The sequence below is a fragment of the Musca autumnalis genome, unplaced genomic scaffold, assembly GCF_047663935.1.
Source record: "Musca autumnalis isolate F117 unplaced genomic scaffold, ASM4766393v1 scaffold_5, whole genome shotgun sequence".
In the NCBI taxonomy this organism is placed as follows: domain Eukaryota; kingdom Metazoa; phylum Arthropoda; class Insecta; order Diptera; family Muscidae; genus Musca; species Musca autumnalis.
Window position 1 is genome coordinate 23645555 of NW_027412088.1, and position 14590 is coordinate 23660144.

At 37.0% G+C, this 14590-nt stretch overlaps 1 protein-coding gene across 3 annotated transcripts in view; it reads right to left on the reverse strand.

Moving 5' to 3' along the window:
• Positions 1 to 8947: 8947 nt before the first annotated feature.
• Gpo1 (glycerophosphate oxidase 1) overlaps positions 8948 to 14590 on the reverse strand; it is a 37117-nt gene continuing 31474 nt past the window's right edge. For all 3 annotated transcript variants that reach the window (XM_073991362.1, XM_073991360.1, XM_073991361.1), the window contains exons 7-10: positions 10088 to 10500; positions 9837 to 10025; positions 9666 to 9767; positions 8948 to 9605 (exon numbers count right to left, since the gene is read on the reverse strand). In XM_073991362.1, the coding sequence (XP_073847463.1) occupies positions 9471 to 9605; positions 9666 to 9767; positions 9837 to 10025; positions 10088 to 10500 (839 nt within the window). In that variant the 3' untranslated portion in view covers positions 8948 to 9470. The remainder of the gene's footprint in view (positions 9606 to 9665; positions 9768 to 9836; positions 10026 to 10087; positions 10501 to 14590) is intronic.

Consider the following 14590-nt stretch of genomic DNA (forward strand, 5'->3'; position numbering starts at 1 on the left):
GCTTCTATAAGACCCTTTCTAAAGAAAGGGTGCTTCTATAAGACCCTTTCTAAAGAAAGGGTGCTTCTATAAGACCCTTTCTAAAGAAAGGGTGCTTCTATAAGACCCTTTCTAAAGAAAGGGTGCTTCTATAAGACCCTTTCTAAAGAAAGGGTGCTTCTATAAGACCCTTTCTAAAGAAAGGGTGCTTCTATAAGACCCTTTCTAAAGAAAGGGTGCTTCTATAAGACCCTTTCTAAAGAAAGGGTGCTTCTATAAGACCCTTTCTAAAGAAAGGGTGCTTCTATAAGACCCTTTCTAAAGAAAGGGTGCTTCTATAAGACCCTTTCTAAAGAAAGGGTGCTTCTATAAGACCCTTTCTAAAGAAAGGGTGCTTCTATAAGACCCTTTCTAAAGAAAGGGTGCTTCTATAAGACCCTTTCTAAAGAAAGGGTGCTTCTATAAGACCCTTTCTAAAGAAAGGGTGCTTCTATAAGACCCTTTCTAAAGAAAGGGTGCTTCTATAAGACCCTTTCTAAAGAAAGGGTGCTTCTATAAGACCCTTTCTTCAGAAAGACACGAAGAAAGGGTGCTTCTATAAGACCCTTTCTGAAGAAAGGGTGCTTCTATAAGACCCTTTCTAAAGAAAGGGTGCTTCTATAAGACCCTTTCTGAAGAAAGGGTGCTTCTATAAGACCCTTTCTAAAGAAAGGGTGCTTCTATAAGACCCTTTCTAAAGAAAGGGTGCTTCTATAAGACCCTTTCTAAAGAAAGGGTGCTTCTATAAGACCCTTTCTAAAGAAAGGGTGCTTCTATAAGACCCTTTCTAAAGAAAGGGTGCTTCTATAAGACCCTTTCTAAAGAAAGGGTGCTTCTATAAGACCCTTTCTAAAGAAAGGGTGCTTCTATAAGACCCTTTCTAAAGAAAGGGTGCTTCTATAAGACCCTTTCTAAAGAAAGGGTGCTTCTATAAGACCCTTTCTAAAGAAAGGGTGCTTCTATAAGACCCTTTCTAAAGAAAGGGTGCTTCTATAAGACCCTTTCTAAAGAAAGGGTGCTTCTATAAGACCCTTTCTAAAGAAAGGGTGCTTCTATAAGACCCTTTCTAAAGAAAGGGTGCTTCTATAAGACCCTTTCTAAAGAAAGGGTGCTTCTATAAGACCCTTTCTAAAGAAAGGGTGCTTCTATAAGACCCTTTCTAAAGAAAGGGTGCTTCTATAAGACCCTTTCTAAAGAAAGGGTGCTTCTATAAGACCCTTTCTAAAGAAAGGGTGCTTCTATAAGACCCTTTCTAAAGAAAGGGTGCTTCTATAAGACCCTTTCTAAAGAAAGGGTGCTTCTATAAGACCCTTTCTTCAGAAAGACACGAAGAAAGGGTGCTTCTATAAGACCCTTTCTGAAGAAAGGGTGCTTCTATAAGACCCTTTCTGAAGAAAGGGTGCTTCTATAAGACCCTTTCTGAAGAAAGGGTGCTTCTATAAGACCCTTTCTGAAGAAAGGGTGCTTCTATAAGACCTTTTCTGAAGAAAGGGTGCTTCTATAAGACCCTTTCTGAAGAAAGGGTGCTTCTATAAGACCCTTTCTGAAGAAAGGGTGCATCTATAAGACCTTTTCTGAAGAAAGGGTGCTTCTATAAGACCCTTTCTGAAGAAAGGGTGCTTCTATAAGACCCTTTCTGAAGAAAGGGTGCTTCTATAAGACCCTTTCTGAAGAAAGGGTGCTTCTATAAGACCCTTTCTGAAGAAAGGGTGCTTCTATAAGACCCTTTCTGAAGAAAGGGTGCTTCTATAAGACCCTTTCTGAAGAAAGGGTGCTTCTATAAGACCCTTTCTGAAGAAAGGGTGCTTCTATAAGACCCTTTCTGAAGAAAGGGTGCTTCTATAAGACCCTTTCTGAAGAAAGGGTGCTTCTATAAGACCCTTTCTGAAGAAAGGGTGCTTCTATAAGACCCTTTCTGAAGAAAGGGTGCTTCTATAAGACCCTTTCTGAAGAAAGGGTGCTTCTATAAGACCCTTTCTGAAGAAAGGGTGCTTCTATAAGACCCTTTCTGAAGAAAGGGTGCTTCTATAAGACCCTTTCTGAAGAAAGGGTGCTTCTATAAGACCCTTTCTGAAGAAAGGGTGCTTCTATAAGACCCTTTCTGAAGAAAGGGTGCTTCTATAAGACCCTTTCTGAAGAAAGGGTGCTTCTATAAGACCCTTTCTTCAGAAAGACACGTTCTGAAGAAAGTGTGCTTCTATAAGACCCTTTCTGAAGAAAGGGTGCTTCTATAAGACCCTTTCTGAAGAAAGGGTGCTTCTATAAGACCCTTCCTGAAGAAAGGGTGCTTCTATAAGACCCTTTCTGAAGAAAGGGTGCTTCTATAAGACCCTTCCTGAAGAAAGGGTGCTTCTATAAGACCCTTTCTGAAGAAAGGGTGCTTCTATAAGACCCTTTCTGAAGAAAGGGTGCTTCTATAAAACCCTTTCGGAAGAAAGGGTGCTTCTATAAGACCCTTTCGGAAGAAAGGGTGCTTCTTTAAGACCCTTTCGGAAGAAAGGGTGCTTCTTTAAGACCCTTTCGGAAGAAAGGGTGCTTCTATAAGACCCTTTCGGAAGAAAGGGTGCTTCTATAAGACCCTTTCGGAAGAAAGGGTGCTTCTATAAGACCCTTTCGGAAGAAAGCGTGCTTCTATAAGACCCTTTCGGAAGAAAGCGTGCTTCTATAAGACCCTTTCGGAAGAAAGGGTGCTTCTATAAGACCCTTTCGGAAGAAAGCGTGCTTCTATAAGACCCTTTCGGAAGAAAGGGTGCTTCTATAAGACCCTTTCGGAAGAAAGGGTGCTTCTTTAAGACCCTTTCGGAAGAAAGCGTGCTTCTATAAGACCCTTTCTGAAGAAAGGCTGCTTCTATAAGACCCTTTCTGAAGAAAGGGTGCTTCTATAAGACCCTTTCTGAAGAAAGGTTGCTTCTATAAGACCCTTTCTGAAGAAAGCGTGCTTCCATAAGACCCTTTCTGAAGAAAGCGTGCTTCCATAAGACCCTTTCTGAAGAAAGCGTGCTTCTATAAGACGCTTTCTGAAGAAAGGCTGCTTCTATAAGAACCTTTCTGAAGAAAGGGTGCTTCTATAAGACCCTTTCTGAAGGAAGGGTGCTTCTATAAGACCCTTTCTGAAGAAAGGCTGCTTCTATATGACCCATTCTGAAGAAAGGGTGCTTCTATAAGACCCTTTCCGAAGAAAGGGTGTGTCTATAAGACCCTTTCTGAAGAAAGACTGCTTCTATAAGACCCTATCTGAAGAAAGGGTGCTTCTATAAGACCCTTTCGGAAAAAAGGGTGCTTCTATAAGACCCTTTCGGAAGAAAGGGTGCTTCTATAAGACACTTTCGGAAGAAAGGGTGCTTCTATAAGACCCTTTCGGAAGAAAGGGTGCTTCCATAAGAGCCTTTCTGAAGAAAGGGTTCTTCCATAAGAGCCTTTCTGAAGAAAGGGTGCTTCCATAAGAGCCTTTCTGAAGAAATGGTGCTTCTATAAGAACCTTTCTGAAGAAAGGGTGCTTCTATAAGAACCTTTCTGAAGAAATGGTGCTTCCATAAGACCCTTTCTGAAGAAACGGTGCTTCCATAAGACCCTTTTTGAAGAAACGGTGCTACCATAAGACCCTTTCTGAAGAAAGGGTGCTTCCATAAGACCCTTTCTGAAGAAAGGGTGCTTCTATAAGAACCTTTCTGAAGAAAGGGTGCTTCCATAAGAACCTTTCTGAAGAAAGGGTGCTTCCATAAGACCCTTTCTGAAGAAAGAGTGCTTTCATAAGAATCTTTCTGAATAAAAGGGTGCTTCCATAAGAACCTTTCTGAATAAAAGGGTGCTTCCATAAGAACCTTTCTGAAGAAAGGGTGTTTCTATAAGAACCTTTCTGAAGAAAGGGTGCTTCTATAAGACCCTTTCTAAAGAAAGGGTGCTTCTATAAGACCCTTTCTAAAGAAAGGGTGCTTCTATAAGACCCTTTCTAAAGAAAGGGTGCTTCTATAAGACTCTTTCTAAAGAAAGGGTGCTTCTATAAGACCCTTTCTAAAGAAAGGGTGCTTCTATAAGACCCTTTCTAAAGAAAGGGTGCTTCTATAAGACCCTTTCTAAAGAAAGGGTGCTTCTATAAGACCCTTTCTAAAGAAAGGGTGCTTCTATAAGACCCTTTCTAAAGAAAGGGTGCTTCTATAAGACCCTTTCTAAAGAAAGGGTGCTTCTATAAGACCCTTTCTAAAGAAAGGGTGCTTCTATAAGACCCTTTCTAAAGAAAGGGTGCTTCTATAACACCCTTTCTAAAGAAAGGGTGCTTCTATAACACCCTTTCTAAAGAAAGGGTGCTTCTATAACACCCTTTCTAAAGAAAGGGTGCTTCTATAACACCCTTTCTAAAGAAAGGGTGCTTCTATAACACCCTTTCTAAAGAAAGGGTGCTTCTATAACACCCTTTCTAAAGAAAGGGTGCTTCTATAACACCCTTTCTAAAGAAAGGGTGCTTCTATAAGACCCTTTCTAAAGAAAGGGTGCTTCTATAAGACCCTTTCTAAAGAAAGGGTGCTTCTATAAGACCCTTTCTAAAGAAAGGGTGCTTCTATAAGACCCTTTCTAAAGAAAGGGTGCTTCTATAACACCCTTTCTAAAGAAAGGGTGCTTCTATAAGACCCTTTCTAAAGAAAGGGTGCTTCTATAAGACCCTTTCTAAAGAAAGGGTGCTTCTATAAGACCCTTTCTAAAGAAAGGGTGCTTCTATAAGACCCTTTCTAAAGAAAGGGTGCTTCTATAAGACCCTTTCTAAAGAAAGGGTGCTTCTATAAGACCCTTTCTAAAGAAAGGGTGCTTCTATAAGACCCTTTCTAAAGAAAGGGTGCTTCTATAAGACCCTTTCTAAAGAAAGGGTGCTTCTATAAGACCCTTTCTAAAGAAAGGGTGCTTCTATAAGACCCTTTCTAAAGAAAGGGTGCTTCTATAAGACCCTTTCTAAAGAAAGGGTGCTTCTATAAGACCCTTTCTAAAGAAAGGGTGCTTCTATAAGACCCTTTCTAAAGAAAGGGTGCTTCTATAAGACCCTTTCTAAAGAAAGGGTGCTTCTATAAGACCCTTTCTAAAGAAAGGGTGCTTCTATAAGACCCTTTCTAAAGAAAGGGTGCTTCTATAAGACCCTTTCTAAAGAAAGGGTGCTTCTATAAGACCCTTTCTAAAGAAAGGGTGCTTCTATAAGACCCTTTCTAAAGAAAGGGTGCTTCTATAAGACCCTTTCTAAAGAAAGGGTGCTTCTATAAGACCCTTTCTAAAGAAAGGGTGCTTCTATAAGACCCTTTCTAAAGAAAGGGTGCTTCTATAAGACCCTTTCTAAAGAAAGGGTGCTTCTATAAGACCCTTTCTAAAGAAAGGGTGCTTCTATAAGACCCTTTCTAAAGAAAGGGTGCTTCTATAAGACCCTTTCTAAAGAAAGGGTGCTTCTATAAGACCCTTTCTTCAGAAAGACACGAAGAAAGGGTGCTTCTATAAGACCCTTTCTGAAGAAAGGGTGCTTCTATAAGACCCTTTCTGAAGAAAGGGTGCTTCTATAAGACCCTTTCTGAAGAAAGGGTGCTTCTATAAGACCTTTTCTGAAGAAAGGGTGCTTCTATAAGACCCTTTCTGAAGAAAGGGTGCTTCTATAAGACCCTTTCTGAAGAAAGGGTGCATCTATAAGACCTTTTCTGAAGAAAGGGTGCTTCTATAAGACCCTTTCTGAAGAAAGGGTGCTTCTATAAGACCCTTTCTGAAAAAAGGGTGCTTCTATAAGACCCTTTCTGAAGAAAGGGTGCTTCTATAAGACCCTTTCTGAAGAAAGGGTGCTTCTATAAGACCCTTTCTGAAGAAAGGGTGCTTCTATAAGACCCTTTCTGAAGAAAGGGTGCTTCTATAAGACCCTTTCTGAAGAAAGGGTGCTTCTATAAGACCCTTTCTTCAGAATGACACGTTCTGAAGAAAGTGTGCTTCTATAAGACCCTTTCTGAAGAAAGGGTGCTTCTATAAGACCCTTCCTGAAGAAAGGGTGCTTCTATAAGACCCTTTCTGAAGAAAGGGTGCTTCTATAAGACCCTTCCTGAAGAAAGGGTGCTTCTATAAGACCCTTTCTGAAGAAAGGGTGCTTCTATAAGACCCTTTCTGAAGAAAGGGTGCTTCTATAATGCCCTTTCGGAAGAAAGGGTGCTTCTATAAGACCCTTTCGGAAGTAAGGGTGCTTCTATAAGACCCTTTCGGAAGAAAGGGTGCTTCTATAAGACCCTTTCGGAAGAAAGGGTGCTTCTATAAGACCCTTTCGGAAGAAAGGGTGCTTCTATAAGACCCTTTCGGAAGAAAGGGTGCTTCTATAAGACCCTTTCGGAAGAAAGGGTGCTTCTATAAGACCCTTTCGGAAGAAAGCGTGCTTCTATAAGACCCTTTCGGAAGAAAGGGTGCTTCTATAAGACCCTTTCGGAAGAAAGCGTGCTTCTATAAGACCCTTTCGGAAGAAAGGGTGCTTCTATAAGACCCTTTCGGAAGAAAGGGTGCTTCTTTAAGACCCTTTCGGAAGAAAGCGTGCTTCTATAAGACCCTTTCGGAAGAAAGGGTGCTTCTATAAGACCCTTTCTGAAGGAAGGGTGCTATAAGACCCTTTCTGAAGAAAGGCTGCTTCTATAAGACCCTTTCTGAAGAAAGGGTGCTTCTATAAGACCCTTTCTGAAGAAAGGGTGCTTCTATAAGACCCTTTCTGAAGAAAGGGTGCTTCTATAAGACCCTTTCTGAAGAAAGCGTGCTTCCATAAGACCCTTTCTGAAGAAAGCGTGCTTCCATAAGACGCTTTCTGAAGAAAGCGTGCTTCTATAAGACGCTCTCTGAAGAAAGGCTGCTTCTATAAGAACCTTTCTGAAGAAAGGGTGCTTCTATAAGACCCTTTCTGAAGGAAGGGTGCTTCTATAAGACCCTTTCTGAAGAAAGGCTGCTTCTATAAGACCCATTCTGAAGAAAGGGTGCTTCTATAAGACCCTTTCCGAAGAAAGGGTGTTTCTATAAGACCCTTTCTGAAGAAAGACTGCTTCTATAAGACCCTATCTGAAGAAAGGGTGCTTCTATAAGACCCTTTCGGAAAAAAGGGTGCTTCTATAAGACCCTTTCGGAAGAAAGGGTGCTTCTATAAGACACTTTCGGAAGAAAGGGTGCTTCTATAAGACCCTTTCGGAAGAAAGGGTGCTTCCATAAGAGCCTTTCTGAAGAAAGGGTTCTTCCATAAGAGCCTTTCTGAAGAAAGGGTGCTTCCATAAGAGCCTTTCTGAAGAAAGGGTGCTTCCATTAGAGCCTTTCTGAAGAAAGGGTGCTTCCATAAGAGCCTTTCTGAAGAAAGGGTGCTTCCATAAGAGCCTTTCTGAAGAAAGGGTGCTTCCATAAGAGCCTTTCTGAAGAAAGGGTGCTTCCATAAGAGCCTTTCTGAAGAAAGGGTGCTTCCATAAGAGCCTTTCTGAAGAAAGGGTGCTTCCATAAGAGCCTTTCTGAAGAAAGGGTGCTTCCATAAGAGCCTTTCTGAAGAAAGGGTGCTTCCATAAGAGCCTTTCTGAAGAAAGGGTGCTTCCATAAGAGCCTTTCTGAAGAAAGGGTGCTACCATAAGAGCCTTTCTGGAGAAAGGCTGCGTCTATAAGACCCTTTCTGAAGAAAGGGTGCTTCTATAAGACCCTTTTTTGAAGAAAGGGTGCTTCTATAAGACCCTTTTTTGAAGAAAGGGTGCTTCTATAAGACCCTTTAGAAACCCTTTAGACCCTTTCTGAAAGAAACCCGGGTCCTTTAGACCCTTTCTGAAAGAAACCCGGGTCCTTTAGACCCTTTCTGAAAGAAACCCGGGTCCTTTAGACCCTTTCTGAAAGAAACCCGGGTCCTTTAGACCCTTTCTGAAAGAAACCCGGGTCCTTTAGACCCTTTCTGAAAGAAACCCGGGTCCTTTAGACCCTTTCTGAAAGAAACCCGGGTCCTTTAGACCCTTTATGAAAGAAAGCCGGGTCCTTTAGACCCTTTATGAAAGAAAGCCGGGTCCTTTAGACCCTTTATGAAAGACAGAGTGCTTCTTTAATACCCTTTCTGAAAGAAAAGGTGCTTCTGTAAGTCTTCTATAAGACCCATTCTAAAAGAAAGGGGCTTCTATAGGACCCATTCTGAAAGAAAACGGGCTTCTTTACTCTTTCTAAAAGAAAGCGGTCTTCTATAGACCCTTTCTGAAAGAAAGTGGGCTTCTATAGACCCTTTCTGAAAGAAAACGGGATTCTATAGACCCTTTCTGAAAGAAAGAATGCTTCTATTATACCCTTTCTGAAAGAAAAGGTGATTCTATAAGTCCCATTCTAAAAGAAAGCGGGATCTATAGACCATTTCTGAAAGAAAGTCGGTTCCTTTAGACCCTTTCTGAAAGAAAGCGGGCTTCTATGGACCCTTTCTGAAAGAAAGTGAACTTCTATAGATCCTTTCTTAAAGAAAGCTGGCTTCTATAGACCCTTCCAGAAAGGAAGGATACTTCTATAGGCATTTTTATAGAAAGCTGGCTTCTATACACACTTTCTGAAAGAAAGAGTGCTTCTATAAGACCCTTTCTAAAAGAAATGGTGCTTCTATAGGTCCCATTCTGAAAGAAGGCGGGCTTTTATTGACCCTTTCTGAAAAATCGGGCTTTTATAGACCCTTCCTGAAAGAAAGGGTGCATCTATAGACCCTTTCTAAAAGAAACGGTGCTTCTATAACCCCCTTCTGAAAAAGTGGTCTTCTGGTAGAACCTTTCTGAATGAAAGCGGGCTTTTATAAACCATTTCTGAAAGAAAGGTTGCTTCTATAGACCCTTTCTGAAAGAAGAAGGCTTCTATAGACCATGACTGTCATTTTATAGGTTAAATAATATGTCGTAAATAAAATGTGAGCCCAAACCCTATCCTTTTTTTTAATGAAAACACTTTCAATCTATTTACCGTTTATTTACTTTTTTATTTATTTTATTTTTTTTAATTATATAATTTATGTCGTTTCTCTTTTTATTTGTTTATTCATGTATGTATATACTTAATGTGATACGTTTGTTTTTGTTGCAATATTTTCTCCCGCAAATAGAACTTTGAACAGCATAAATATTAATAATAACTTTTAAAAGTTTGTAAAATAAAGAAAAAAAGAACTTAATGACAAAAGAAAAACGAAAGAAATACGTGGTGGGGTTCGTTCGCTTCGGTTCGTTTGAAGGTGTGTATCTTTGTTGCAATGCAGTTAATTTAAGTAAATTTTTGTTTTTGTGTACGTGTTTTTAAAACATTATTTGTTTTTACTAACTACAAAACGCATTGACTCATATCTAAGGATTTTTGATTTTTTTTTTCTTTCATATTTTGGAAAAATAAATTAACTACCGTACTAATATCAAATTTTGTAGAAATCCTTTAAAAAAATCATTCAGTTTTTTAAAGCCTATATTGACGAAAGTGCAGCTTGTGGCTTACAAGCCACCGCCTGAACGATCAACACTGATCTTTTGTTTAAGCGCTTGGGCTTCTTGTTTTTGATCTTCCATTTCAGCCAAACGGGCAAAGCGTGAATAGGCCACAGCACCAGTTTTAATGGCGGACATCATCTGTAAGCCAAAAAAACATGTTTAAGTGTTCGATTTATTAAAGCCGCCATGAAATGTTACCTGAAGATATTCATCAAGTTCAACTTGACCATTCATGTTGGTGTCAATTTCTCTAAGGATTTCATGCAATTGTTCACCGGAAATATCACCATCACCAAAGTTCTGTGTGAGAAAAAAACAGTATGGAACCATTATCTTTTTTCAAGTGTTTTAATTTTTTCCTGAACTTACCTTAAGGGCTCTGCGAATATCATTGATTGAAACATAACCCTTGTTCTCTTTGTCAATAAGTTGGAAGCGTTTAATATATGTTTGGATTTCTTCCTTGGACAATTTAATTTGTATTCTATCCTTGGTGGCACGATTAACCATGAGACCCATTTCACCAGCCAAGAATTCGGAAGCAGCTTTGATTTGTTTCTGTGTAACCATTAAATTTAATTAGCATTTCTTATGTAAAATTGCATAGATAAATAACTCACCTCTTTTTCTTCCTTAGACCACTTCAACTCCTCACCCATGATGTCAACAATAACTGGCAGAGCCTCTTGGGCAGCTTGAACATTAAGGAATGACAAACGCAAACGGCGAGCAATCATATCCACAGCATTACAGGCATACTCCCTTACACCATAACGAATTTCGGCATCAATGTAGGGGAAATCGGGGTGAATACGATTACCAATGATGGGCCAACGTTTACCGGTAAGTGAGGCCATTTTGGCCACGGCAAAGGCACGATCACCATATGATTTGGCCAAATGTTGAGCAACTTCACACTCCAAACCGAAATCTTGTACCAAACGAATGTACATGGTTGGTGTCCAACCCTGACCACCTTCAATCTTTAGGTAAGAGGTAACCGCCTCGGGGCGTTCTGGTTTCAAATTGCAAGCTATAAAGAAAGAAACAAAAATTGAATTATTTTTTCTAATGTTCTAATGTTATACCCCTGTCCCCCTGTCCCTTGAATAGGTACAAAATGTGGCTAACTAAAAAAAAGGTGATTCTATAGACCCATTCTGGAAGAAAGCGGGCTTGTATAGAAACTTTATGAAAGAGAGCGGGCTATTATAAACTGCTTTGTGAATGAAAGCGGCCTTCTATAGAGTCTTTCTAAAAAACGGGCTCCTACAGAGCCTTTCTGAAAAAGCGGTCTGTCTTCTATAAACCCTTTCTGAAAGATAGCGGGCTTCTTTTTTAACCTTCCGGAAGAAAACGGGCGTATATATAGACTTTCTGAAAAAAAAGCGGGCATCTATAGACCCTTTCTGAAAGAAAGCTGGTTTCTATTGAGGCTTTCTGAGCGAAAGCGGGTTTTATAAGCCATTTATGAAAGAAAGCGGGCTTCTATAAAACCTTTCTCAAAGAAATCTGGCCTCTATAGATCTTTATTTCAGAACCCGGCCCCAAAAGTTCCCAAAAGTTTTCTAAAAATTGTGTTTAAGACAGCGAATTTTTTTAAAAATAGTTTTTTTAATTTTTTTTTCAAATGGATTAAAAAAAAATGTTTTTTAAAGGAGTGGATTCTTTAAAAAATATATTTTCAAGGGCTTAGATTTTAAAAAAATATTTTGTAAGGGCGTGTATTTAAAAAAAATTCAAGGGCGTGGATTTAAAAAAAATATTATTTAAATGGCGTGGATTTAAAAACATTTTTCAAGGGCGGGGATTTTTAATTTTTTGTTCACGTGGCTTAAAAAAATATCACCGGTGTGGATTTAAAAAAAATCTAGGGCGTGGATTCACCGACGTGGATTTAAAAAAAATCAACGGCGTGGATTTAAAAAAAAATCACCGACGTGGATTTAAAAAAAAAATCAAGGGCGAGGATTTTTTAAAAAAAAGTTTTTTCGAGGGCGTGGATTTAAAATTTTTATAAAGGGCGTGGATTTAAAATTTTTATAAAGGGCGTGGAATTTTTAAAACATGTTCTTTCAAGGTCGTGGATTTTTTTAAAAATATTTTTCCAAGGGCGTGAATTTTTTAAAGAACGTTTTTTCAAGGGCTTGGGTTTTTTAAAAAAATATTTTATCGAGGGCGGCGTGGATGTTTTAAAAAATATTTTTTAAAGGGCGTGGATTTTTTAAAAAATATTTTTTCAAGGGCTTGGATTTTTTAAAAAATATTTTTTCAAGGGCTTGGATTTTTTATGAAATTTCTTTTCGAGGGCGTGGATTAAAAAAAAAGTATTTTTTCAAGTGCGTGGATTTTTTCTTTTCGATGGCGTGGATTTAAAAAAAAAGTATTTTTTCAAGTGCGTGGATTTTTTCTTTTCGAGGGCGTGGATTTTTTATGAAATTTCTTTTCGAGGGCGTGGATTTTTAAAAAAAAAGTATTTTTTCTTTCGAGGGCGTGAATTTTTTAAAAAATATTTTTTCAAGGGCTTGGATTTTTTAAAAAATATTTTTCGAGGGCGTGGATTTTTTAAAAAATATTTTTTCGAGGGCGTGGATTTTTTAACAAATATTTTTTCAAGGGCGTGGATTTTTTATAAAATTTCTTTTCTAGGGCGTGGATTTTTTAAAAAATATTTTTTCTAGGTCGTGGATTTTTTAAAAAATATTTTTTCAAGGGCGTGGATTTTTTAAAAAATATTTTTTCAAGGGCTTGGATTTTTTATGAAATTTCTTTTCGAGGGCGTGGATTTTTTAAAAAAAAATATTTTTTCAAGTGCGTGGATTTTTTTTGAAATTTCTTTTCGAGGGCGTGGATTTTTTTAAAAAAAAGTATTTTTTCAAGTGCGTGGATTTTTTTCTTTTGAAGGGCGTGGATTTTTTCTTTTCGAGGGCGTGGATTTTTTAAAAAATACTTTTTTAAGGGCTTGGATTTTTTAAAAAATATTTTTTCAAGAGCGTGGATTTTTTAAAAAATATTCTTTCAAGGGCGTGGATTTTTTAAAAAATATTCTTTCAAGGGCGTGGATTTTTTAAAAAATATTCTTTCAAGGGCGTGGATTTTTTAAAAAAAAATTTTTTCAGGGGCGTGGATTTTTTAAAAAATATTTTTTCAAGGGCGTGGATTTTTTTCAAAAATATTTTTTCGAGGGCGTGGATTTTTTAAAAAATATTTTTTCAAGGGCGTGGATTTTTTAAAAAATGTTTTTTCAAGGGCGTGGATTTTTTAAAAAATGTTTTTTCAAGGGCGTGCATTTTTTAAAAAATGTTTTTTCAAGGGCGTGCATTTTTTAAAAAATATTTTGTTAGGGGCGTGGATTTTTTAAAAAATATTTTTTTAGGGGCGTGGATTTTTTAAAAAATATTTTTTCAAGGGCGTGGATTTTTTTAAAAATATTTTTTCAAGGGCTTGGATTTTTTAAAAAGTATTTTTTCAAGGTGGATTTTTTTAAAAAAATATTTTTTCAAGGGCGTGGATTTTTTTAAAAAAATATTTTTTCAAGGGCTTGGATTTTTTTAAAAAAATATTTTTTCAAGGGCGTGGATTTTTTATAAAATTTCTTTTCGAGGGCGTGGATTTTTTATAAAATTTCTTTTCGAGGGCGTGGATTTTTTAGAAAATATTTTTCAAGGGCGTGGATTTTTTATAAAATTTCTTTTCGAGGGCGTGGATTTTTTAGAAAATATTTTTTCAAGGGCGTGGATTTTTTATAAAATTTCTTTTCGAGGGCGTGGATTTTTTAGAAAATATTTTTCAAGGGCGTGGATTTTTTATAAAATTTCTTTTCGAGGGCGTGGATTTTTTAGAAAATATTTTTTCAAGGGCGTGGATTTTTTATAAAATTTCTTTTCGAGGGCGTGGATTTTTTAGAAAATATTTTTTTCAAGGGCGTGGATTTTTTATAAAATTTCTTTTCGAGGGCTTGGATTTTTTTTAAAAAATATTTTTTTAAGGGCGTGGAATTTTTAAAAAAATTTTTTTTCAAGGGCGTGGATTTTTTATAAAATTTCTTTTCGAGGGCGTGGATTTTTTAAAAAATATTTTTTCAAGGGCTTGGATTTTTTATAAAATTTCTTTTCGAGGACGTGGATCTTTTAAAAAATATTTTTACAAGGGCGTGGATTTTTTATAAAATTGCTTTTCGAGGGCTTGGATTTTTTAAAAAATATTTTTTCAAGGGCGTGGATTTTTTAAAAAATATTTTTTCAAGGGCGTGGATTTTTTAAAAAATATTTTTTCAAAGGCGTGGATTTTTTATAAAATTTCTTTTCGAGGGCGTGGATTTTTTAAAAAAATATTTTTCAAGGGCGTGGATTTTTTATAAAATTTCTTTTCGAGGGCGTGGATTTTTTAAAAAAATATTTTTCAAGGGCGTGGATTTTTTATAAAATTTCTTTTCGAGGGCGTGGATTTTTTATAAAATTTCTTTTCGAGGGCGTGGATTTAAAAAAAATTGCAGGGCGTGGATTTAAAAAAAATTGCAGGGCGTGTATTTAATAAAAAAATGCAGGGCGTGAATTTAATAAAAAAAACTTTTAAGTGTGTGGATTTATTACAAATATAAAGGCGTGTTGAAGAAATTGTATTAAAAAAATACGAGAGCGAGAATTTATTAAAAAAAAAATGAGAAAGCGAGAATTTAATAAAAATAAAATTAGGACGTGTTGGTTGAATTAGATTTGAAAAATTGCGAGGGCGAGAATTTTTTAAAAAATATTTTTTTTATGTGCCTGAATTATTGAAGAAAATGCTATTAAAAATTGAAAAGTCGAGAATTTGTTAAAAAAAAAATTAAAAAAATATATTTTTTGAGGACGTGAATTTTCAATGAAACGATACGAGTTTTCCACGCCAGCGAAGTAAAAGTAATACCAAAAGCTTAAATTTTTTAAAAACTATATATTCAAAGGTCTTAATTAAAGAAAGAATTCATTGGCGTAAATTAAAAAAAATCAATGGCGTGAATTAAAAACATCAGGGAAGTGAATTTAAAACAAGTAAAAAAGTAGCAGTCGGCTTGGCCGACAGAGATATACCCTCAGCCTGTGTATATTGAAACATTTTTTTTTTTCCAAAAAACGCATGTA